The sequence below is a fragment of the Aspergillus steynii genome, assembly GCF_002849105.1.
Source record: "Aspergillus steynii IBT 23096 chromosome Unknown P170scaffold_7, whole genome shotgun sequence".
Taxonomy (NCBI): Eukaryota; Fungi; Ascomycota; class Eurotiomycetes; order Eurotiales; family Aspergillaceae; genus Aspergillus; species Aspergillus steynii.
In genome coordinates this window covers 858104-883106 of record NW_020194404.1, presented here as the reverse complement: position 1 = coordinate 883106, position 25003 = coordinate 858104, and the positions used below count along the sequence as shown (strand labels likewise).

At 51.7% G+C, this 25003-nt stretch overlaps 5 protein-coding genes across 5 annotated transcripts; 3 read left to right on the top strand and 2 right to left on the bottom strand.

The window, feature by feature from the left end:
- Window positions 1-3040: 3040 nt before the first annotated feature.
- On the bottom strand, window positions 3041-4822 carry sxa2 (putative pheromone processing carboxypeptidase (Sxa2); the record flags this gene model as incomplete). The annotated part of the gene is made up of 4 exons (XM_024847861.1): window positions 3041-3933; window positions 3991-4217; window positions 4286-4568; window positions 4630-4822. 4 exons carry the CDS (start codon window positions 4820-4822, stop codon window positions 3041-3043), a joined length of 1596 nt encoding a protein of 531 aa, XP_024700906.1.
- A 3031-nt stretch (window positions 4823-7853) lies between these two features.
- Window positions 7854-10114, top strand: P170DRAFT_247195 (MCT family MFS transporter). Its single transcript, XM_024843000.1, has 2 exons — window positions 7854-9565; window positions 9639-10114. The coding sequence occupies exons 1-2, from the start codon at window positions 8187-8189 to the stop codon at window positions 9802-9804; spliced, it is 1545 nt and encodes a 514-aa protein (XP_024700905.1). The 5' UTR covers window positions 7854-8186; the 3' UTR covers window positions 9805-10114.
- Window positions 10115-10423: 309 nt separating this feature from the next.
- Window positions 10424-12280, top strand: P170DRAFT_428823 (putative extracellular threonine rich protein; the record flags this gene model as incomplete). The annotated part of the gene is made up of 1 exon (XM_024847860.1): window positions 10424-12280. One exon carries the CDS (start codon window positions 10424-10426, stop codon window positions 12278-12280), a length of 1857 nt encoding a protein of 618 aa, XP_024700904.1.
- A 1409-nt stretch (window positions 12281-13689) lies between these two features.
- On the bottom strand, window positions 13690-17814 carry tcsC (putative two-component osmosensing histidine kinase (Bos1); the record flags this gene model as incomplete). Its single annotated transcript, XM_024853571.1, has 2 exons — window positions 13690-13716; window positions 13774-17814. 2 exons carry the CDS (start codon window positions 17812-17814, stop codon window positions 13690-13692), a joined length of 4068 nt encoding a protein of 1355 aa, XP_024700903.1.
- Window positions 17815-23065: 5251 nt separating this feature from the next.
- Window positions 23066-24956, top strand: P170DRAFT_389571 (phenylalanine--tRNA ligase subunit alpha). Its single transcript, XM_024845869.1, has 2 exons — window positions 23066-24615; window positions 24673-24956. Exons 1-2 carry the CDS (start codon window positions 23153-23155, stop codon window positions 24764-24766), a joined length of 1557 nt encoding a protein of 518 aa, XP_024700902.1. The 5' UTR covers window positions 23066-23152; the 3' UTR covers window positions 24767-24956.
- The last annotated feature ends 47 nt before the right edge of the window (window positions 24957-25003 follow it).

The window sequence follows — 25003 nt, the reverse complement described above, 5'->3', positions numbered from 1 at the left end:
CAAGAGTTGAGCAGGAACCACTAGATCCAGCTATCCCTCACTGATCAGGTCGTTCTACTTAAGTATGTAATGTACTACTGTAGGTACTATGGTGTCAGCTGAAGTTATCGCTATGTCAACCCCGGAAATCCGGGGAATAACCCGAATTGAATCTGTGCTCCCGTCGGGCTGACCGTTGGTTAACATCCGCGGCAAACTGAACGAAAGGAGGAAAGGAAAAAGGGAGAAAAGCAAAGAAAAATCGCTCCCATGGCCCCGAGCCGTCCGCCGAAGCCCTGAGAGGCCAGTAATTCCCAGCGGTCTATTCAGTATGCCGTAAGGCTACGAGGTTTCGATCGCCCCGAACAGGATCAAGCGTATGTTAAGGGCAATCCCGGCGGCGCCACCAGGCCCTCAGATTGGTCCTCGGCCATCTGCCACCGCAAGTTGTACCAGTCCGATCAAGGGTTCCTTCCCATTCTGCACGTATGTTTAGATCATGCGGTTGGTATCGGTGGCTTAAGATTAGGTGCAGCCATGGGAAGGAAAAAAATGAAAGGGAGGGCCCGAGAAATTTACCCTTTCGGGAATCCAGATCACGCTGGATGGGCGAACGACGTCCACGTGCCAAGTCGGGCTTTACCCCCCTCGACGTCATCCGACTTGGGACAACATTTCCTGTCTCGCCCATCCATCGGTACCGGGATCCTGTCTTGTGCCCGGGAGCAATTGGTGAAACTGAATGGTGACTGCCTGGACTCCGGACCTAACCTACCAGACCTTCAGACCTACCTACCTAACTGGGTCTAGTCCCCCATACCACCGTACACGGTCTAGTCTCCTTTCCTTTAGCTTCCATCTTGTACGATCTTTTCACCTCAGGATCCGACATGGACGAGTCCGTTTTACCTAATGACTAGTACTGAGATAGTGCTTATGACTAGCCTGCCATCTGCCTGACTAAATAATAAATCATGAGCTAGGTATGTCTTTCCGCCCGGCAAGACACCTGCAAGAAAAAAAAAAAAATTCTGCCTGCACCGCGTCGCAGACACGAGGCTTTTACTTTTTGATAGTCGGCGTCGGCGTGCACCAACGCTAGCCCCATCTGGGAATGGATCGCCGTGACCGGCTGGAGGCGACCGTCACTTCCGCATCCGGAGGCAATTGGGCCAGCCAATGAGACATCCCAAAAAGGTTTCATAATCCTCCTACACGGCATTCCTAACCACGGACCACTTTACGATTTGCCCGAGGGATGGGATATGTCGTGATTTTTTGGTCTTATATGCATTGGGATAACTCTCAATTACAAATCAATACTTACTAGCTTACCACACTCGGTGGTTTTTTGGGTAATTCTAGCATCATCCACCTTCGATCAGTCACTGAACAGACAGCCAACAGTTGAACCTTGATACAAAATCAAGATCGACGGGAAGGCGCCCGCTTCCTGCTGCTAGGACCAACTCAGTATAGCCGGTCCAAGAACATCAGGTCACTGGACTTACGGAGTACTGCGCAGTTTTTTTTTTTTTTTTTTTTTTTTTTCTTGCCTTCCTTCCTCCCGTCTTCCGTACGGAGTATTCCGCCCTCCCCCATTCCATTTTCCATAGAGTTACACCGAGTTTGACAAGTCACCCTTACTTACATCGTACATCGCATCCCTTCATGCCGCCTCAAGCTTCATTCAATGACATGGCGCAAAAGCACGTGGCATGGGATGATCGATTTGGGTGTGGGGTAGTATCGAGGACCGATATTCTATCTGCCTTTCTACACCGTAGGTTTCCAACCCAGAGTCAACTTTCACTTTCTCCAGAAAGTCACAGGCCTACGCAGTAGACCTGTCCCGAGCGGCTGAGGATTCCGTCGTCGTTTTTCCTCGCATTACTCGATATGGCATGATCGACTGGCGAGCCAAGCAGTCCGAGTGATTGATTGCGAGTCAGAAAAACGCTGATAATAACTCGTAGTAATCGCCTAATTAACCCATGTAAAATCACAGAGTAAATTAATACGATAAACCTCAAATCGGGATCTTGGTTCGGTAGCTGGAGACCAGCTAGACTACCTAATGAATACTACGTAAAATCAAACCCATCTCGATCCTAACCGGCCACTATTACCAATCTCTATTACTACATACTACATAGGAAAGACGGCTAATGGCTATACTATCCGCCGGCTGCCCTCGGCTTGGCCTGGAGGTTTCTTCCGCGATACCCACTTGGGCTTTTTTTTTTTTTTTTTTTTCTTTCGCTTTCCTTGGGTGAGCTGGAAAGAATGATATACTCGACTGCGGGTGCCGAGGGTCATGCGGTATGCGAAATACAGCGAAGTAGGTAACTTCGACGGGGGGCGCTAGTACGGGTGCAGTACGGACGCAATACGGGTATTTTTGCCTGAGGTGTCTAATATCTGCCTGATCGGCTAGGCCAAAGCGTTGATGTAGATCCATACTATCTACTCCGTATCAGGATCGAGGATAGGCCAGGATCCCGGACCATGACGCCTCAGCTTCCAGTTTGCCTTATCAGTTGCTGGCGAATCGTAATACGCAGTATAAGACCTGAGACACCCCCCTGTTCGTGAGTAATTACGACTGATTGGCAGATAAGCCGATGAGCTTCTTTCACCTAGCTCAGCCACCCGTGCCGGGTCCTTCATGACAAGAAGATGTGGCGGGCGTCTAAAATTCTTAGGCTTGGAGGGTTTTTACTTTTACCAAGAGCGGTAACAATATGATATCAGATTTCTCGACCCGAATGGGGTTATGTATTCCTAGAGTAGTTGGGACTTCGGTCCCTAAGGATGGATTCACGTCATGTCTCGTCATATACAAAGTTGAGGTTGGATTCTATGCTAGCAGCATGGCCAACCTCTCGTAGTTTGCTGCATGTTCTTGGCCCTTGCTTCTCATTTCCTCGTGGCCTCTTTTTCTTTTTCTTTTTCTTTTTTTTTTTTTTGTTTTGGGCATTTACCTCGGGCCCTCGGCACCGCTTGCCTCGCGTACATACATGTACAGATCATGCATTCAGGCTGTTCTTACCCCTTGCATTTACAATGATTCAGTCCGGCCCAAGAGCCACTCAAGATGGCGGTAGGTTACTCTCGGTTGGTACTGGGGCTGCATGTGTCCGCTCTGGTACGTCTCTGCCCACATGAGACCGCGCTCGTAGTGCTGGATGCCCATAACACCCTGACCGACGTCCCAGGTGGAGATGCCGTTCTCCTCCAGCACCTCCTTGTACTGGAGGTCCGGCAGGGTGATCTCGATCGGGGTGGTCGGGGCCGACTGGAAGCCCAATTCTCCGTTCCATGTCATGTTCTGGATGGCAAGCAAGGTGCCGTTGGTCAGAATGATCATGTCATAGTCGCCGTTGCTGATGAGCACCCGATTCGTCGCCTCGATGACCTGAGGCAGAACGTGCTCGATCGGATTGGCGGAGATATCGCCCTCGCCCTCCGGTCCCGCGTCGCCGCCGATGAACACGCTTTCCGTGGAGCATGCGGACCAGGTGATGTTGGGGGCGTGCAGGGCCGCCTTGACGTCGTCGCGGTCGAAGTATACGGTCGCGCCGGCGGGCTTGTAGTCCAGTGCGGTGGGCATGGCCAGGATGTCCCAGAGGATGGGGCACATCAGGTTGATTTCGTAGATGTCGAAGCAAGGGTTGGACTGCATGGCTTCGTTGTTGATGATATCAAAGACGTCGCAGTCGGCCTCGCTCGTTAAGTTGAATGATTTCGGGGGCTGCACTTCCGAGGGAGGGAAAACCAGGTATTGATCCAGGTAGTCCGCGTAGCCGCAGGACTTATGGAGACTCTCCAACTCCTCCATGAAGCTGGCATTGAAGCCGAATAGGTTGGCGTTCTGCTGGACAAATGGCACTGCGGGCACTTCTTCTTGCACGTAGTCGTGCTGTCCAATACAAGGGTCATACACCAAAGCACCTGCAAAATTCAGATGAGTATGCGACTTGGTTCTCGATTAGTATCGTGAGGGCTTACCGTTAACGTCATAGTATTCTTTATCCTCCTCGTCCAGCATCGCCGCAGAAATGTACGGGACGTAACGGCCTGCATAACTTTCGCCCGTCACGAAGATCTTGAAGTTCTTGATTCCGAAAAGCTTTTGGAAGTTCTTGAAAAAGTCGACGAAATCCTTGGCCGTTTCCTCCTGAGAGACTGCAGTTGGGGTTCCCAAGGCGAATCCGGTTCCGACAGGCTGGTCAACCCTACAACGAAAATTCCGATTAATATTATTGATCAACGAGGATCGACATAGCAATTGAGTGGAACATACCAGAGCACATTGGTTAGGTTCACCCAGGAGTAAGGGTTCTCCACAGGCGCAAAGGTTCCCGGCTGCCACAGGAACCTGCCATTCTCCTGGAAGAAGCCTTCGAGGGAGCTGCAGCCCGGGCCTCCATTGACCCAGATGGTAATCTCATCAACTGGCTCTCCTAGCTTAGGCTGGAAAATGAAGAAGAGGGATTTGGAGCTGTTGCCCTTTTCGATCGGCACAGATCCAGAGTACATCTCTCCTATATCGAAAGGAACATCGGGCAGACTTTCCACGAGGTAGGCTAATCAAAGGTCAGAATTAATTAGCATCACATCTCCAGTACAAGTAATGGCTAATCATACGCTTCGTCTTTTTATCAAGGAATCGGAAATCCTCAGTGGAATGGTTTCCTGGCTTTTGAGTGCCCAGCGGGCTACGCTTAGCCAGCGAGTCACGCGCCTTTCTTCCGAAAGGTCCATGTTTCGCAGCAGAGACGTTGTCTGCGCATAGCGAAACGGCTATGACAGCCGTTGACAAGAGAGAGCGAAAAAGCATCCTGGCATGAATCGCAGGCAAACGGATGGAAACGAACTTCTTCCCTGGTCTCGTCGGGTCATTTTGCGCGGGGAGGGGAGGGTATTTATAATTGAGATCTGACCGCTAATACTATCGTGCAACAACGGCAATCAGGCCGAGCGAAGGGTTAAGCGATGGAATGTGGCGGAGAATTTTGACAAGGCAGCACCAGTATGCTTGAATCTCCCGGTGGGACGCCCAAATTAACCGTTGGAACCTGACAAGTCGAATCCTCTACAGCAAAGACCCTAGCGGAAGACCGATTCCTTTTGTGTTTATGGAGCGAGGCGACAGCCAATGGTCATGATCCTCATATCTGCCCAAGGAGGAGACCAAGGCGGGATAAGGAGGGTAAGCTGCCGGTTGACCTCGGCGTAAAGCTTGACTGGATCACAGCTTCTTGCCTGTGGGGGATCTATTCCGGAGAAGACACGGACTAACAACGCTTTAGGAAGGACGCTAGGATCAGGGATTCTGTGATAAGACATGGTTCCTGGAAAGCGATAAGGCACGTTTCTCAATCCACGGGGTCAACTCGGTTCCCCTTGCAGGTCTTCAATTCGGTTCGTCGTACCTGAGGCTAGAATCCTATCGAACAAATGGATGACCATCTTGGCTGGGTTGGAACCAGGATGGGAGTCAAAGATAGAGTCGCGAGAGGCAGAGAAAAGATAAGCGGAGGCCAACGGAGACCTCCGTCCCTTCAGACTAGCGGAGCGAGTCAACAATCCCCCTACGCGGTTAGTTCAGAGCTTGGGAACGCTAAGCTTTGACTGATGAGGAGAAAGGTGGAGATGCCTCGAATCCGAATTTACCGGTGAGCTGCCCTCTCCCTTCAGTTGCACCATTGCCAGTCTTCTCTTTTGATGGAATAAATATTCCAAACCAAATGATGTGATATTTGTCACGAAAATCAGAATGGAGATGAAGAGAGGAGACTGGGATGGCGATTGCCTGATGAAGCGTCGTTGTTATCGGACGATGTAACCTCAGCCAGATAAGAGCGGGGGCTTCTGATAATCCCGATTATTGATGATTTCATTTCCCATATGCAAACAGATCGGTCTCTCCTTGGGCGAAATGACGAGGGAAGAGCAGCCTATATGCGGCTTTTGCTTCTGGGTAAAATTTTCTTCAGTTTTTTCCGGGTTGTTCGACCTCAAAGATTGATTATACTCCTCCGCAATCATATAATATAGCGGTAATTTGTATGTAGAGACTTATCCCCTCCTCGTCCCCGCATGGAAGCGGGTATGTGATTCCAATACAGATAAAAGTGTCTCAATTGTTCCTAGTCCTTCGTCTGCCCGTTTCAGGGGGAGTTCGGGTTGCTATTTTGTTTGCCAGGGAAGCTTGCGAGTCACTAAGAAGCGGATTCAAATACTATAGGTCTTTCAAAACCTGCATATGCTGGCATTGTGAACTTCTCGAGCTATTTGATTGAAGTGATTGTTTTGTATTCTAGCCAGTGCGGAGTCCTCAGATCTTTGGGGAAGCTCTAGAGGATGAATCACCGTGCTCTCCTTGATAGGCCCTGTCAGTGGCTAGGATGTGGCTTATTTCTTGGGCATGCGCCAAATAAACCGAATCGATTGACTCGGTGGTACTTCCACTTTTCGTCGCCTGCTGGGAGGGCTCAACTGCAGGATATTTGGGGGACAATATCACCTGATTTATGGAATACTAAGTTACTCACGTTGTTTGGAACCCAGCTATGGCCTACCACGATGACTAGGTACTTCCGAGACCTCGCTTTGCTTGGAAAGCCTGGCAAGGCATCCACTTCTCTGGTCACGACAAACCCGAGGCAAACAAGAACGAGAAGGCACAGGCTTTCCTCCACGAGTCTCCTACTCCGGAGTAGTCACACCCAATGTCTTCTGCCAATGTCCTTTTCCCAAAACACACTTCCCCGCTCTTTCCCTGGGTTCAGAATAACCGGATGGACAACATCGAGTCAATCTTGACAGCGGCCGTTTGCCACTGCCTCTTTCATCTGTTGTGATTCACTGTAAGAAGGATTGATCCTCTGAGGATCTCTGAAGATCAGGTAAGTCTTTTCCTTTCGAATTCGCGACCCAAGAAGCGAGTTTAACGATTTCAAATCGCGTCGGTGACATGGGAAGCTGCCCTGGCCTTTTGTAAACGATTCCGAGTCGTTCTTAGGCGTGGAAAAGTGGCTTCTGATCTGCAATGCTTTCTGCGCTGAAGAAAAATTCAGATGAAGCTGTGCTTCTGATTCATCTGGGCACCATCGCTATTCATCAAGAATTTGGCAGCGATCATACAATTAGTGATAATAAGTTGCCCTAGCACATTCGCCATCCAGGGGTATTGTCATTTAAAAGGAGTTCACAATCAGATTTCTCAGTGGTAACACAAATGTCAGATAAAATCCATGAGAAACAAAGTCTCGGGGCAGAATCGGGAAGATCACGTTGGCATCACATGATCCCCCCATTCGGCTCGGCCGAATCAAAGAATCCATCACGACTCGGACTTGTGCTTCATCGGAGATCTGAATAAACTCCTTCAATGGAAATTTAGTCTCGGGCTTTTGTTCAGCCTGTTGAGTGAAACTAGATCTATCAAGGCAGAATGCCCCTTGCTTCCCGGTTTCCAGCCATGGCTTTCCCCGGTGACCCACATGGCTGTTCCCAGCATTTCCCAGATCCATCCAGGAGTTGATGTCTTCACAGCTCCCACAGAATTGAATCTGGCTTTCTCATCCACTCGGAACTTCTGGATTTTTCCAGAGTCGGGCTCATGTGGAATTATAGGATCAGTGTCTGCTTCACCCGCCTAGACCTGTCTGTCTGAATGATTTCTCCATTTACCTTCCTTATACTGTCTAGTGCTACCACGTCGTTCCTTTATTGCGGGGAGAAGGTCCCTGTGCATTGTGGGCGCCGAAAAAAAAAATGAAAAACGCCATCAATCCATTACCTTTGCCAATACCCAATTCCCGCCATTCTCGCCAATAGGATTTATTCCGCCGTGGCGAAACCCCAAAAACGAGGGAGCAAAAGAAAGAAAAAACCCACCTGCACTACACGGCACGAGGCTAACTTCGTGGCCCATAAGATCTCACGGAAATCCATCCGTCGGGCAGTTGTGCTTGTGCCTCCAGAATTTTCTCTCTGGAATATTGCCCTACAATCTTGTTAGGTTCCCAGCACTTCCGCGCTCAACTCGAATTTGCGACGTCTTCGGTGTTTCTTTCTTGCTTGGTGTTTTCTGCTTCAATCATCCAAGACGAAAATAAAAGCGGGGAGAAGTTAGATAGGCATTGGAAAGGACGAAGGTCAACCGTGGCTCACTTCCACCCTCTGTCTATACTAACATGTCCGCAAACATCAGGCCTTTTGGCAACCCAAACACAGACAGAATAGAGCAACGGGATACTAGTGAAGTTTCTCCTCAGACCATTGAACATACCACACGACTTCCTCCATCATCAGAGAAGCAGTTGCCCGATCCATCAAATGCTGCTTATGACGTTAACGATGCCGAAAAACAAGCGCATTCCCAGCCAGAAACCGACCACTATCTGCCACCAGATACGCAGGTGAACCCAGAGAATGATCTCGACCGGCATTCATCCACTGCCCCATCACATCGCTCCGTACATAGCGCTCCTATGAGTCGTGTGACTACCGACGCCGATGGAAACACTTACCCCGAAGGTGGACTGGAGGCTTGGCTGGTTGTCTTCGGCAGCTGGATGGGTCTTTTCGGCTCTCTGGGTTTGGTCAACACCATTGGGACGTTCCAGGCATATCTCGAGAATCATCAGCTGAAAGAGTATAGCTCTGGCAAGATCGGTTGGATATTTGGCATGTATGCATTCCTGACCTTCTTCTGTGGTGTCCAAATCGGTCCTATATTTGATGCCAAAGGCCCTCGGCTTCTTGTCTTCGCAGGCTCGTTATTAATCGTGGTCATGATGATTGCGATCGGATTTTGCACTCAATACTGGCATTTCATGCTCGTTATTGGCGTCGCCGGAGGATTGGGAGCTTCTCTCATTTTTACCCCAGCCATTTCTGCCATTGGCCATTACTTCAATGAGAAGCGTGGTGTTGCCACTGGCCTTGCCGCAACCGGCGGCTCTGTTGGGGGGATTGCATTTCCGCTCATCCTTGAACGATTGTTCCCCAAGATCGGCTGGGCATGGGCAACCCGTGTTGTTGCATTGATTTGCTTAATCTTGGTGGTTTTTGCATGTCTTTTGATCAAATCCCGGCTGCCGAAGAAACCAGCTTCGAAGGAAAATGTTCTTCCCGACTTCACTATATTCCGGGAGCCCAAATTCGCTCTTACAACAGCTGGCATTTTCTTTGTGGAGTGGGGGCTTTTCATTCCGATCAGTTACATTTCTTCTTATGCTTTGGCACATGGAGTGTCTAATCAACTATCATACCAGATGGTGGCCATCTTAAACGCAGGATCGTTTTTTGGAAGATGGATTCCGGGCTTTGTTGCCGACTACCTAGGACGCTATAACACTCTTATAGGGACAGTGGCCCTATGTATGGTTTGCAATGCTTGTCTTTGGCTCCCCGCTGGAGACAGCGTTCCAGTGATGATCGTATACAGTGTCATCTTTGGCTTTGCCAGCGGCAGCAACATCAGTCTTACTCCAGTTTGTATTTCACAACTGTGCAAAATTGAAAACTACGGAAGATATTACGCCACGTCATACACAATCGTGAGCTTTGGGTAAGTTTAAGAATTTCTTCTTTCGTCTCTCCATTCGGTCCGGTCCAGAATGATCTAACCATCATGTACATAGAACTCTCACTGGTATTCCGATTGCAGGTGAAATACTTTCGCGTTGCAACGGGGAGTACTGGGGACTTATTGCCTTCACGACTTGCTGCTACGCTGCCGGACTTGCTTGTTGCATCGCAGTGAAGGTCATTCATGTTGGCTGGCGCCATCCTTTGGCACTTTACTGACGCCTCTTGAACTGTTGTCCATGGGGTCACAGACGCGAGTTGTATTCCCCAAAGAAGGACCACAGAAGCAAAAGGAAAGCCAGAAAAGAAAATGGAATTCAAAAAAGAAAAAAAGAAAAGAAAAAAACAAATTAACAACCACGAGACATAATGTTTTCATGACTAGCACTTCAGCATTATGGGGAGGGCGACTAATGCTCGTCTCTTTTCACTCGTCTTTTCGACTCTTACCTACTTTCCCACCTAAAAGTCTTTCAACCCCGAGTGTCAAAATATACGCCACGCATAACGACTCGGAAATGTCCTCCGGCATCATACCCGCAGAGCAGGTCTAGAACTTACATAGATCCGATCTCCGTCACTGTGATTCCTCTTTTGGCGTCATCATTACTGGATTCCGACGAGCTCCCATAGGACGACATCATTTTCCATTTAATACACGCATACGATGACATATTATACCATCATGTTCCAGACAATACTAGTACATATATCGCTCGACTGATTTCCCCCCTCTTCCCCTCTCACAACCTCTTGATTCTCTACACCTTTTTCTGATCAGATCCGGTTTGCTTAGGATCTCATCATCCATTAATAATTCAGGTTGTCAAATCAACACATGCCTCCCTCGGTGAAGACCTTGATCATAGCTGCCGCGTCATGTGGTCTCCTTGTCCGTGATGCGGCAGCTGTCCCTGCGTCCGTCAGCACTCCGTCTAACGGGCCTGTTCCTTCAGCCCCTCCAGAAGGCGTTGCTCCTACCCCGGGTCCTTCCAAGTCAAGTGAGGTCGCACCCCCACCTGGGGCGTCGACTCCGCCGGAGATACCTCAAAGTCATCCGCCTACTTTCAAGATGACTCCTTCTCCCTCTTGCCCCGGCCAGTCCACGGTTACTGTTACTGTCTGCCGTACGAAGTGCCCAAGTAGTAGCTCGCCCTCTGTGCCTCCCAAGCCTACTACAACATCGCCCGGTGGCGGTGGTCCTGGAGGCGGCGGCCCCGGCGGAGGCGGTCCTGGCGGTGGTGGCCCTGGCGGTGGTGGCCCCGGCGGAGGTGGCCCCGGCGGAGGCGGTCCTGGAGGCGGCGGCCCCGGTGGTGGTGGACCCGGTGGTGGCGGCGGCCCTGGCGGAGGAGGAGGTCCTGGTGGTGGTGGTGGCCCTGGCGGCGGAGGCGGCGGAGGCGGAGGCGGAGGAGGTGGTGGTGGTGGTGCAGGCGGTGGCGGTCCTGGAGGTCCTGGTGGCGGAGGAGGCCCTGGTGGCCCTGGAGGAGGTGGTGGTCCTGGTGGTGGAGATGGTCAACGTCCATGCCCAACAGGCGGTCCCGGCGGAGGCGGTCCTGGAGGCGGCGGCCCTGGAGGAGGCGGTCCTGGTGGTGGACCAAGTGGTACAAGCCCCGGTGGCCCTGGCCCAAGTGGTGGTGGCCCCGGCGGCGGCGGTCCAGGAGGCGGCGGTCCAGGAGGCGGCGGTCCAGGAGGTGGAGGTCCAAGTGGTACAAGCCCCGGTGGCCCAGGCCCGAGTGGAGGCGGTCCTGGAGGCGGCGGCCCTGGTGGAGGCGGTCCTGGTGGTGGACCAAGTGGTACAAGCCCCGGTGGCCCTGGCCCAAGTGGTGGTGGTCCTGGCGGCGGCGGTCCAGGAGGTGGAGGTCCAAGTGGTACAAGCCCCGGTGGCCCAGGCCCGAGTGGAGGTGGCCCCGGAGGAGGCGGTCCTGGCGGTGGCGGACCTGGAGGTGGTGGTGGCCCTGGAGGTGGTGGTGGTGGTCCTGGGGGTGGTCCCAGCACCAGTCCATGTCCTACTCCAGGAGGCGGAGGACCAGGAGGCGGAGGACCAGGAGGCGGCGGGCCTGGCGGCGGAGGACCCGGCGGAACGAGCCCCGGCGGAGCGGGACCAAGCAGCAGCGGACGACCCGGCGGCGGAGGCCCCGGAGGTGGTCCTGGCGGCGGAGGTCCTGGAGGCGGAGGTCCCGGCGGAGGAGGAGGCGCCAGCAGCTCACCCTGCCCGTCCTGCCCACCATGCCCCAGCAAGACAGCGGGACGACCATCCCAGAAACCAGGAATCGGCGGCAATGGCGGCAGCGTCATTCAAACACCAGGACCCTCATCCTCTCGTCCCGGGTCCAGCGCAACGCCATCCTTCTCCACCATCTCCATCCAAATCCCCTCCTCGACTCCCGGAGCGAGCAGTTCCAACGTGCGACCTCCATCCACCAGCGCCGTCCCCGCCATTTCAAGTACGCCTGCGCCCACACCAACCCCAGCCCCGACTCCAGCCGAAGACCCCGATCCCGACACATCTGACTCCGACTCCGACGATGAGATCCCGGTGGAAGAAGAGCGCCGAAGGAACGCGAAGAAGAAGGACAAGATGCCGTTCGCGAAGAGACGAGAACAGGCTCGTGCGTTACGAGGCAGCCACCCCGGCAACGAGGACGAGGACTCTTCTTCTAGACCGGTTATTTTCCGTCATGGGTGGTGGTTTTAAGTTGAGATGGCCTCCTGTCTTGGGGTGGTTGGGACTACCTATTTATTGATTACTTCCATGAGGGGAACTAGGAAAGGAGGGTTACGGAGATAGATGAAGGGAGGGCGAAGTAGGAGGGATAGGATTTCATGTGTGTCTGTTTGTCTGTGTTTGTTCTGTTTCTCGGTTGGTATCGTCGATGTCTTATCCATTCTATCCTGCCTCTTCGGTTTGATGGGAATAGGCGTAGAATGGATGAAGCACCTATAACTATCCTAATTAATTGCAGTGTTAATAAATAATGAGAATGCAATGGATGAATGAATGACTGAAACATGAACGGTGAGGCGACTGGTTATGGCTATCAATCTAATCAGGAATGAAATCTACCGTGGCTGCTTATGTGTTACTTCTAATTTATTTCAAAGTCGGAAGTTGATCGTCGTCTGCACTTGCACTCAAGCAGCGGTGATCAATGTATCTCATTTGCCAATGGGGAAAATCGACCCGTACATGGCAAGGAAAATAAACGTGGACGGGATAAAGACAAGGCAAGAAATAAAAAGTCACTGGCTAAGAGGGAGCGTCCAGACTCCCAGGCCAAAAATTGCATGTGCTAGTATAAAAATAAAGAAAAGGAAAATAGAAAAAAGATGGTAAAGAGGAATATGGAAGATTAAATACAATACAAATGGGAATTCCCCGGCGCAGGACCTGAGTGCTTAGCAGGGGAGAGAAAAAAAGGTTGAGTTAGATGAGGAAAGTAGAAAACAAGAATGAGATCCGGGCAAAAAATAAAGAAAAACAACATTGCAACAGATGCAAGAAGAGTAATCTTCCGTCAATCAGGGGGATGCTGGCTCCTCCGCAGATTGACTTAATTCGCCCATATTTGTTTCCATCCCATACCGCAGGTTTATTTGGAACCCCAGTGGTTTCCATGCGCCAAACACCTTACACCAGAAAACAGCTGGCGTATCAAATAACATCCGAAAATCAACAATGACAATATAATACGATCAGACGAGAAAGATAAAACCGAGGCCATCGTTTGAACTGTCGACATGATACCAGCGACAAAGACATGCGTGATTTTGACCAAAGACATCAGGGGGAGGGATGAGGTAGAGAGGGAAAAGCAGAGAACAAAGAAGAGATAGCGAGAGGCAGAGGTCAAAGGAGGTTTTTGGAGGAATCAAGAATCAAGAGAAGAAGTGTTTCCCCGAAAGAAGAGAAAGGAAAAGGTAGCCACGTGAATCGAAGAAAATCCAAACAGGTAAATGATCAAAGGCACCGTCAGGAGGTCGCCATGCGAAAGAACAGTTCTTACAAGGCGCGCAAATGGAAATGAAAAAAGGGTATAAAGTTTGCATCGAAGTCACTCGAAAACTTGAAAAGAAAAAAGCGAACGCATGTCTTCTGAAAACGTCTCACGAGCTGTTGGATCGCAACAATGCCTATATACCGGGTTAGAATGGTTCTTATGAAGTTTTCGAGCACCATGCGGAATTTACCCTTTCCACGGAAAGTTCGTCGGCTTTCTCGGTACTGGGACTCGCAAGACTGGTCCGGTTGACGGCGCTGGTTGCAGTCATTGACCTAGGTTCGACGGTAGGGCGCGGGCTTTTGCTGCTGTCGGAGCTCGTGTGATGAACCGGATGCATTTCGCCGCTACTCGAGATTCGCGACTCCTTGCTCTTCTCTAATAATGACCCACCCAGCGTAGCGCACTTGAGGATGGTCTGCATCATTTGGTTCTGCTTCAGTGGTTTCGATAGATATTCGTCCATCTGGGCCTGTATGCACTTCTCTCGATCACCTAACATGGCATGTGCCGTGAGGGCGATGATGGGCGTTCGGCTCAAACCGGACTCCCTCTCGTACTCTCGAATCTTGCCGGTGGCTTCGAAACCACCCATGACGGGCATCTGGACGTCCATCAAGATCACATCATACCGGCGTTGCTTGACGGCTTCGACGGCCTCCAGGCCGTTACTGACGACCGATACATTGTGGTTGTGTTTCTCCAGGATCTTCACCGCCAGCTTTTGGTTGACATCGTTATCCTCTGCAAGCAAGATGTCAAATGATCGAGAGTGGTCGGTGGTGATTGGCGTGGAGCGTCCTTCGAGAGCAGGGAGCATGCCGTTGCCGAGGTCGATGGGCTGGCACGGTGTGGTCATGTAGGAACTGATTCCTAGGTCCAGAGCAGATTTCAGGCTCACGCAGACCAACGGGCAGACCAGGACGATGGGAACGTATTTGAAATCATCGAACGTCCGAAGCAGCCGTGCCGTGCCAACGGAGTCCACGATGATCACATCGTATGCGTGGCCTGATTCCTTGCCCGAAGGATCTTGAATCTCGGGCGGAGGAACATGGTCCTCGTTCCGTACGACCAACGGCTCCAGATCAATCTGCTTGAGCATTTTCATGACATTCTCTGCCTGACCACCGTTCTCTCCCTTGTCGATGAAGAGGACCCGGTGATTCTTGTACGGCAACAGTTGGGATGCAATGACACTCAACGACTGGTCGGCAAGTTTTACCACACAAGTGAAGTGGAAGGTACTGCCATGACCGTACTCGGAAGTCACCCAGACATCACCACCCATCAAGTTCACCAGGCGTTTAGAGATGGACAGACCCAGACCGGTTCCACCGAACCGCCGCGTGGTCGAGCCATCGGCTTGTTGGAAGGTGTCGAAGATGAGATCAAGTTTATCCTCCTCGATACCGATACCTGTATCCGAGACAGAGAATTCAAACGCATACTCATTCGCGGCGCACTGCTCCCGGTCTGACTTGCAGATCGTGAGCTTGACTTCTCCGTGTTCGGTAAACTTGATGGCGTTGCCGACCAGGTTGAGGATGATCTGGCGAAGACGGAAAGGATCACCGATGACATAGTCCGGTACGGTGTTGTCGACCTGGTAGGTCAGGCTGAGGAACTTTTCGTTTGCTTTCACCGCCAAGGTCTTCAGCGCGTTGAAGACAGTGCCCCGGACTGTGAACGGGATGCTTTCGATAACCATTCGGTTGGCTTCGATCTTCGAAATGTCGAGAATATCATCGATGATGGTCAACAGACTGTTCGCAAGGTTATGCACCACGTTCAACATCTCCCGAGTATAGGGCTTCAGGTCGTCCGTGTCCAATGTCAACTGCGTCATGCCGATGATACCGTTCATAGGCGTCCGGATTTCGTGACTCATATTGGCCAAAAATTCGGATTTGGTGCGGTTCGCCAACTCGGCGGCCTCCCTGGCAGCGGTGTTTCGTTGGATACTATCACGAAGGTTCGACACCATTTTATTGATCTTCCGTTTCAACTCGTCCATCTCTCCGGATGCGTTGACGGTGATCAGTTTCGTGAAATCGCCGTCGGTTGCTGCGTCCGTGATTTCACCAAACGCTCGCACCTGAGACGTCAAGTTCTCGGCCATCGTGTTGACGTCCTCCGTAATTTCCTTCCACGTTCCGGCGATACCTTCGACGTTGGCTTGACCACCCATCTTCCCGTCAACGCCGACATCACGGGCGACCTTCTTGAGCTCGGTGGCAAATTTCGCCAATCGGTCCACCATGTGATTGATAGTGACCTTGAGGGTCAAGATTTCTCCCTGGGCGTGGACTTCAATCTTCTTGCTCAGGTCACCCTTGGCGATGGCTTGCGTGACATCCGAGATACTTCGGACCTGAGAGGTCAAATTCTGCGCCATGGTGTTGACGTTGTCGGTCAGGTCCTTCCACTTGCCCTCCACATTGTCTACCTTGGCCTGACCACCCAACGTACCGTCCGTGCCGACCTCTCGAGCGACCTTGCTGACTTCGAAGGCAAATGTATTCAGTCGGTCCACCATGCCGTTGATCGTACTCTTCAGATCCAGTATTTCACCTTGGACGTTGGCGGTGACCTTCTTGGTCAGATCACCCTTCGCGACCGCGGTGGTGACGTCGGCAATTTCTCTGACCTGGGTGGTGAGATTGTTGGCCATCCGGTTGACATTCTCGGTCAAGTCCTTCCAAGTACCTTCCACGTCGTTCACCGTCGCTTGGCCACCGAGAACACCATCCGTGCCGACCTCCTTGGCAATCTTGGTTACTTCTTGAGCGAACTGCCGCAGTTGGTCCACCATGGAATTGATGATGTTCTTCAGCTCCGCGATTTCTCCCTTGCAGTTGGCCTGGACCTTCTGGGTAAGGTCACCCTTGGCCACAGCCTTGGTGACCGTGGCGATATCTCGCACTTGTGTTGTTAAATTATTCGCCATGGCGTTGACATTGACTGTGAGTTCGTTCCACATTCCTTGAACACCCTCGATCTGGGCCTGTCCACCCAAAACACCTTCCGTACCGACATCACGGGCCACACGAGTGACCTCCGTCGCAAATGTCCGAAGTTGATCCACCATGGTATTAATGGTCTGCTGGAGTTCCAAGATTTCACCCTGAGCGCGACTTTCGATCTTCTGACTCAGGTCTCCGTGGGCGACAGCGGTAGTGACGGCAGCAATCTCACGCACTTGATCCGTGAGATTCTTGGCCATGATGTTGACGTTTTCCGTAAGTTCCTTCCATATACCATGAACACCGGTGATCTGAGCCTGGCCGCCAAGGATACCCTCCGTACCGACTTCTCGCGCTACTCGAGACACCTCGCTACCGAAAACTTGCAGCTGGTCCATCATGGTATTGATTGTCCGTTTGAAGGTGGCGATCTCCGGGTCCATCTCCAGGGGGTGGATCTGCACCTTCATCGACAAGTCACCGTTGGCTACTTGCGTGATGATGCCGCCGATTTCCCGTAAGGCCTTCTGGAAAGCCTCGTTGGCTTGCTGGTGTTTGCGCAGCTCTCGCTCCAGCAGAACGACGTCCTCGTTCTCGACCTTGGTCAGAGCCCGCCGCGTCTGCTCCTCCTGTTGCTGCAGCTCATCACGGACTTGGGCGATGATATCCTTCTGGAAACTGATTTCCTCCGCCTGCTTCTGGACATGGTTCCGTAGGTAGCTGATATCCTCTTCACGCACCAGGCGGGTCCTCGACTCGGAGTCTTCCTCGTCATCGGTATCCTCATCATCAATCTCCACATCGCGGTCTCGGGTTCCGGGGGCGGGTCGCCTTGTTGGTTGGGGTGGTAGTAGTGGTGGTTGTTGCTGATGAGAATTTTGCTGCTGTAAGATGCAAGAGTTAGAACCTTTCCGGGACGACGAGCGAGAAAGACCAAACGACCACAGGAAATCAGGCTCCTTCCCATTTTGGTCGAGGGAAGACACAGAGATTTCAGGAAAAACTCCAGGGGGTGTCTGGTGACTGACAGATTGGAATTCCAGATGATGAACACGACGGATTAACGCCTCCAACTCATTCTCGAAGGCGGCCTTGGCTGGACTAGGGTCTCCTGGTAGTTTGGATGGTTTCGTGTCGTAGCCATTTGCAGCAGGTTGGGAGAACTGGAAGTCGAAGGGAGGAGAGGAACCGGAGCGAGGGGTATCTCTGGCAAGACCTTGAAGGATGGCAGCAGCGGCCGCGAGCGTTTCGTCCGCGCCAGCCATTGTGCCCTAGGACGACTCAATCAAAAACGGACATAAGTATGGATGTCGAGAAGGTTGTGGTTTGTCGTGCGGTTTGCTTTGTTTTTTTGGGTTCTTTTCTCTTTTTTTTTTAGGAGTATCTTTTCTTGATTCGGGGTCGGTCCTCCTCTCGTCTAAAGTTTCGTCTAGAAGATCACGAAAATGAGAAATGTATCCGAGAAATGAAAGGAAATAAAAATTTTGAACGATTTGACGGGCGATCAAAAACAGAGGGCGGGTTAAAGAGGGAAAAAAGCAGATTTCAGAAGGGGAAAAAAAATTAAGCAAAAGAAACAAGAGATGATCAAATCAGAAGGTGAGTGAAGACGGATTTTGACCCGAAGACCGTCTATCGAGGTGCGACCAAACTCAAAATGTCTAAGCAACAAAGGGGTGGGAAACGAAGATGGAAAGAAGGGGAACAGGTGGACGAAGGAGGGGAGACCAAACGGGAAAGGCAAGAAGTGTATGGAATCGAAAATCAAAAATACACCATACAAAATCAAAATCAAAATGGAATCCAGAACAGATGGGGGGAAGGGAAAAGAGAATTAAAGGCGGGAGTCAGATGACTGGAGGGACGGGGAGAAAATGGGGGGGGAGGAGGAACAACAGAATTTCCAAGGGGAGACAAATAAAAAAAAATAAGAAAAAGCAAAAGGCGTCAAGGGGAGCAGGAAGCAGGGCGATGAAAATTAAACGACGGCGGCGAGAGGGTGGTTGACGATGGATGCACCTACCTAACTAACAGGAAGCCGTGCTGAATGATCGGACGAGTCTGCTAGGACGACATGGGGGGGGGGGGGGGGGGGGTTGTCTTGTGGAGAGCCAGAAAGGTCGGCGAGGGCCAGGATTCCGGTGGATTTGTGGGCAGGGAGGTTGATGTCGGGACGACAGATAGAGGAGAATAGAGGATCAGAGATGGCGGTAGATTAGGGACGAGACCAGGACCGGGACCCGGGAACACAAGATAGGGACGAGACAACAAAGACGGGCGAAAAGAAGGGGAAAGCGAGAGTTCGGGCGGGGAGGGAAAAAGCGAGGTTCGTTAAGGACGTGAAGGAAAGGGAACGCTGGGAGGGTGGATGAAAATACTGAAAGGGGCAGCGCAGGCCTCGGATTGGCCGGCCGTCGATTGATCGGGTTTAAGTCGGTGGAGAGGCGAACCTCGATCAGTCAGCGCTGGTTCGTTGTTCGTGAGAATGAGAAAGATGGAAAGAGACTGGGATGGGACGAGAAGGGATCGAAATGGGTGGGAAGTTGAGGGAAGAGTCAATGGTAAATGGAAGAAAACGAATAATAATAATAATACGGAATACTAGCAGTAAGGAAATAATTCCATCGCAGAGAATAAATCAGTAAAATAAAATTCATTTTATTTTATTTTATTTTATTTTTAATTTGATTATTATGGGAGGGGGGAGTGAGTTGAGCAGGTTGCCTTGGGTCGGTCTGGTCTCGGTCTGTCTGCTGGCGCTTTTTTTTTTTTTTTTTTTTTTTTTTTTTTTTTTTTTTTTTTCTTTTCTATTTGACTCGTTCAGACTCGAAAAGAATCGAACCAACCCAACACTAAATCTACGCGAATGGTCTCTATCGGTGAACATTATCATCCTCTGTACAAAAAAAAAATAATAATAACAATAATAATAATATAAAATAAATGGTTCAGGCAGCCGGTCCGTGAAGTCCAGCAAATTGAATTCCTCCCCCAGCCTGTCTACATCAGTTCCCGCAGGGCATTGGATACTTTACCTGGAGACCGGGCTATATTCGCCAGTCTTATTACCGAACACTACTGGGGTACTTCCAGGGACTTGTCCTCCGTAGTCCGTACACACTTAGCAGATATCTTAGATGTCATCGAAAAAAAGAAAGGGATGATCATGATGTAAAAAATATATATATACGTGGTACGATGATGTCTACGGTCGATGTATCGCATTCTACGCAGAACTACCCTGGCCCAGAGAATATTCCTTCTGCCATTCTAGCGAGATCCCAATCAAAATCATAATTCCGGTGCAGCATCCTGTGCATTGCAATCCCTGCTTCCTGTCCGGGTTCTGAGCCAATTTCTTATTTTTTATTATTGTTTTTATTATTATTATTATTTTATTTTTTTACGCCCGCCAATTCCTCCCATTCTGACGGTGAGCGAACGACAGAACCAGGCAACGGGTACCGCCCCTCCTGCCGGAGTCACACTGTCGGAGGGAACCCTTTCTTTCCTTTCTCCTCCTCTCTAGTGGTCACTTTTTTATATCGCGGTGGGGATGGCCCTCAGGCCCTGCGTACGGAAGAAGTATAGACACGCCCGGAGAGCCCCATCCATCACGTCCTAAGGCCAAGGTCGACGAAAGAGACAGGCAATCAAAGCCCGTCACGGGGAATAATAATAGCATCAAGTGGAGGAATCCGTCTGGAATAGTCCAGTGCGTGTCTCAGCCCAGCCCTTCGCTCAACCTTGGTTGTGGTGTGCGTGGGCCGAACAACCTCTCGTGCGTCGGGGTAAACCACCCTCTAAGAAACCGCCCATGCCTGCCGACTTATAGCCACGGGGGAGTATAAACTTCTCTCTCCGAGTGCACGGGGCACCCCTGTAATCTGGTATTCTCCCCGTTATCTCGCAAGTCCCAATCCGTGGTCGCGGAAGGATTTTTTACACCTTACACCTAAAGTAAGTTCAAGATCCTCTTGGCTGTACGGGGAAAGTGACTAGTACTAGACCTAGATCGACTGACATGGCAGGTATTTAAGGGGCTCTCGTGGGTGACCTTGGAATTAAAAAAGGTATCGAAGCAAATGGATTAAGGGGAATTTATCCAATATTGCTCCTTTTTCCTTCCCTGCAAGTCGTCAAACTCTTCACTGACATAATGACATTCCCAGCTGTTTGTGCGTGAGCGGGTCGTGTGTTGATCCCATGTTTCATACACATCCTATGATGATTGGGACAGCGGTGATCTCCTCCAATACTAGTGGCGATCTTATTATGTCCGTGGCTCCAGCTGGTAGAGTTGGCCCCGGTCATTACCTATCACACTTACGGCGCTAGACCATCTACGTCGTAGCTGGTTCAAGAAAGGGGGGGACAGTGAGCGGGTGGGAAGAACCCAGGAAATAAATGGCGAGCGCAGGCAGTGGGATGAGAAAATGGAAAAGAGACGGGAGAGACAAAGAGCCATGATCACAGGCCAAAGGCAAAATAAAATGAAAGAAACCACAATACCATCACAATCAGGAGACAGGGCTTGGACGGCCAGGAGAGCTTCGACAAAGATCAACCCTACATGCAGCGTGCTCAACTTTAGGTGTGACCCGGTAGATAGGTAGGGTAAGATGGGCGGTTAGGAGGCTGATCAACTGTAAGCCTTCGAAGCTCTGATACATGGGACACACGAGACAGGGTTACATGCCCGTACATCCTGCCGGCCGAGGTATTTGAGATACCCCGTGTGTATGGACGTTGTATTTCTTCATGGTTCACTAAAGTAAGCGTTGAACGAACTCCTTTTACTCCGTACTTCCCGTCCGCGTGGCTGATCTCACGGGTTCCCTTCCCAGCTAGCGATGGAGATGTCCCAAACAACAGGTTCTTCGAACGTATTCCACCCGCCGTTTCTGGTAGGACTGTGGCTCCATCGATGAACATCACCGGTGGGGATAAGGGATTGCAGAGAATCAGCTCCGTCGGGAAGGTGTACGGAGGCTGTACGGAGTACGGCGACTCGATACGAGTTACGCGCACGGTACCAGCGGTTTACAGCTTCCCTTCTTCCAGTTTAGACTGTTTAGTCCAGGCCTAACGGTCGCGTGCGGTGTCGAGAGGATCCTCCGCCATCCAATGAGACCCGGCGTTTCAGGGCAGGCCCCGCCCAGCCATTCCTCTTTGGTGGCACAACCTCCATCGAGGTTTAAAAGGCGGTTGAGGCGCATGGAAAGCGTTGGCGGGATTTGGGAGCTGCTCCGGTTAGTTGGCCTCCAGCGTGCAACTTTGCAGGTCGCGTTTCTTGATTCTGGTACATCGGGAAGTGCGCCTCTCGCTCCGCTGATTCGCCCTGCCCGTAGTAACATTGATCTATCCCTAACTTGGTCCGTTGTGTAAGGGAGCTAGCCTGACGAGACTAAGGTAGACGGGCACTAACGTATCGGGACTTATAATGTCCACGAGATTGTACGGGGTCGCGGATGAGAAATCAGAACCGTCGCTTCAGTTCCTGGTATCCTCGACGAGGTATCAGAAGATGCCATTTCCTTGGCGTGGAGGCGCCGGATCTCTAGTCCTGACTCTGTCATTCCGACTGCTTGCATAAATCCATTGCATAGCCGGATGACTAACGCCCGGTGTATGTTCATTGTTCTCTCAAGTCCAACCCCGATGAGATACGGCTCATGTTGGTAAGCCGCATAAACCCCAGGTCCTGCCTGTCCACCTTCATGCTTGGCGGATAGATTGTTGCAGACGACGCCCGTATACGACTGGCTGGAATTTCTTCATCGCCGCCATCTGCAGGCTAGCACCTACCTGATGACCTGGGTTGCTTCACCGATGCGTTTGACATCGGGCCCGGGGCCGGGGATGCCCTGATTCGAGCCGGAGGTTGCGGTGCTGGCCAGGATTAGGTTACAGACCGGGTTCTATTTCATTCAGGACTAGTTATGCTTGACCTGTCTGCATCTGAGCCGTCTGTCTCCCATGTAGCGTACGCGTCCCTGTTTGCCGCGGGATATCTATGCCTATCCTGGTGGTGAGAGATATATACCTACACAGCGTCCGTGATGCCGTTTGCTACTACGATGGCGAAACTTGTCATCGCGCAGGCATGACGACTCAAGCGAGTGAGATTGAAATGGTCTCTTGATCATCCGGAAATCATGGGAATGGAGGAACGGCGATGTCCAATCAGCTGAGAGGGGCAGTATAGATCATGCATATGAAGATAGCGAGTGCATTAGATAATACGAGTGGGAGGCGGTATTGAGTGAGAACCCTAAAGAGGTTAGAATATTATGCTACCACAAGATGTACCTCCGACTGCAGATGAGAGAGGTATGACATAAGAGATGGAGGAGAGGGCAAAGCAGGAAAATTGAAGCAACGAGAAGGTATATCAGACCGGGATGGCGGGGTAGCAACCGCCAAGTCACGGGATGGCGGTTCTGGTCCCTGCCGCCCGCCGTAATTTAGCATCGAAAGAGTCACAATTCGGAAAGTGGGCAGTATCTGTTCGATAATCAACGCCCCAACCCCCCTCCGTCTCCCCTGCACGTCTACTTCTCGTTCCTGCCGTCGATTCTCTGTGGCCTTTCGACTGCAGCCATGGCGACCGATATGACGAATCCCGTGTTGGGCGCCCTGTCCGCGTCCGATGCGCCCATTCTCTCCAACGAAGCCTTCCCCTCCACCCCCTCCGTGACTATCAAAAGTGCGCTTGACCGCCTTGCCTCCCGCCAGATGGTCGAATATGACACCGTGGAACGAGAAATCGCTGCCCTGACGAAGGAGGGTGAGGAGATCGCCAACAATGGCAGTCACGAGGCCAAGGTCTTCGAGGCGGTTGTGGCTGCTCTGGACGGCCTGAAGATCGGCGACCTGCCCGGGATTGTTGGCAAGGACAACGCCAAGGTCGGCCAGGGCAATGCCTTCAAGCGAGGCTGGATCAAGAAGGACGGCGTCCTGCTGCGGGCAAACACCGAAACCATTGTCGACGAGACCCGCGAGCAACTGCTGACCGTTCAGCGCACTCAGACCCTGGCGGACCAGAAGGCGCTGTCGGACCTGAAGCGACGGAAATTGGTCTCCTTCCAGAAGGTGATCACCTTCAAGGTCTCCAAGGGTCCCAAATATGCCACGGAATTCGTCAAGGAGGAGACCGACCTCACGGCCGAGATGCTCACGAATGGCTCGTGGAAGACGGCCAAGCTAAAGCCCTACAACTTCAAGGCCAAGGGTGCTCCCACCCCGGCCGGTGCCTTCCACCCTCTGAACAAGGTGCGACAGGAGTTCCGCAGTATATTCTTCGAGATGGGATTCGAGGAGATGCCCACCAACCGCTTCGTGGAGACCGGCTTCTGGAACTTCGACGCCCTCTTCGTGCCCCAGCAACACCCCGCCCGTGACCTCCAAGATACTTTCTACATCTCCGACCCTGCGAAGGCCGACCCTCCCCGCGAGGACCCCGAGAACGACCCCCACCGTCCGAAATACGTCCAGCCCGCCTCTTCCTCCGCCGAGCAGAAGCCCCTCGACTACAAGCAGTACTGGGAGGACGTGCGTGAGGTCCACGAGAACGGCAAGTACGGATCGGTCGGGTACCGCTACCCCTGGAACGCCGACGAATCGTTACGGCTGGTTCTCCGCACACACACGACGTCGGTATCGACATACGTCCTGCACAAGCTCGCGGCCAACCCGCGCCCCGCGCGGTACTTCAGTATCGACCGAGTGTTCCGTAACGAAGCGGTCGATGCCACTCACTTGGCCGAGTTCCACCAAATCGAGGGTGTCATTGCCGACTTCGGACTCACCCTGGGTGGCCTGATCGGCTTCATGGAGGTCTTCTTCGCCAAGATGGGCATCCACCAGCTGCGCTTCAAGCCCGCCTACAACCCCTACACTGAGCCTAGTATGGAGATCTTCGGCTACCACGAGGGTCTGGGCAAGTGGGTAGAGATCGGAAACAGCGGCATGTTCCGACCGGAGATGCTGGAGCCCATGGGTCTTCCCAAGAACATGCAAGTGTACGGATTCGGTCTGAGTCTGGAGAGACCGACCATGATCAAGTAAGTTGCATATCCTTCCCCCAAGGGCCGTACCAAATACTAACCCATCATCTTTAGATACGCCGTGAGCAACATCCGAGAACTTCTCGGCCACAAGGTCGACCTCAACTTCATCGAGAGCAACCCGGCCGTTAGACTGGAGAAGGACTAGACTAGAGTAGAGAAGATGTTGATGTGACGTTGATATGGAGACACGGATGGGATGAATGAATCGGGAGAGACAAAAATAAAACTTTTTTGCAATCTTTTCATCGTTATACATGATCTATGAAGTCAATCGGAATGCGATAGATGTTATTCGAAAAGAAAACCGGTGCTATTATATTGCAATGGATTACCACCTTACGAAGACTACGAGATCCATACAATATCCATCTATCTTCCAATG

Excerpts from the sequence above, each read along its gene's own strand:
- P170DRAFT_247195 (XM_024843000.1), top strand. The coding sequence starts at position 8,187 with ATGTCCGCAAACATCAGGCCTTTTGGCAACCCAAACACAGACAGAATA. Across the intron at positions 9,566-9,638 it reads TACACAATCGTGAGCTTTGG|AACTCTCACTGGTATTCCGA; the intron begins GTAAGTTTAAGA and ends TCATGTACATAG.
- P170DRAFT_389571 (XM_024845869.1), top strand. The coding sequence starts at position 23,153 with ATGGCGACCGATATGACGAATCCCGTGTTGGGCGCCCTGTCCGCGTCC. Across the intron at positions 24,616-24,672 it reads GAGAGACCGACCATGATCAA|ATACGCCGTGAGCAACATCC; the intron begins GTAAGTTGCATA and ends CATCATCTTTAG.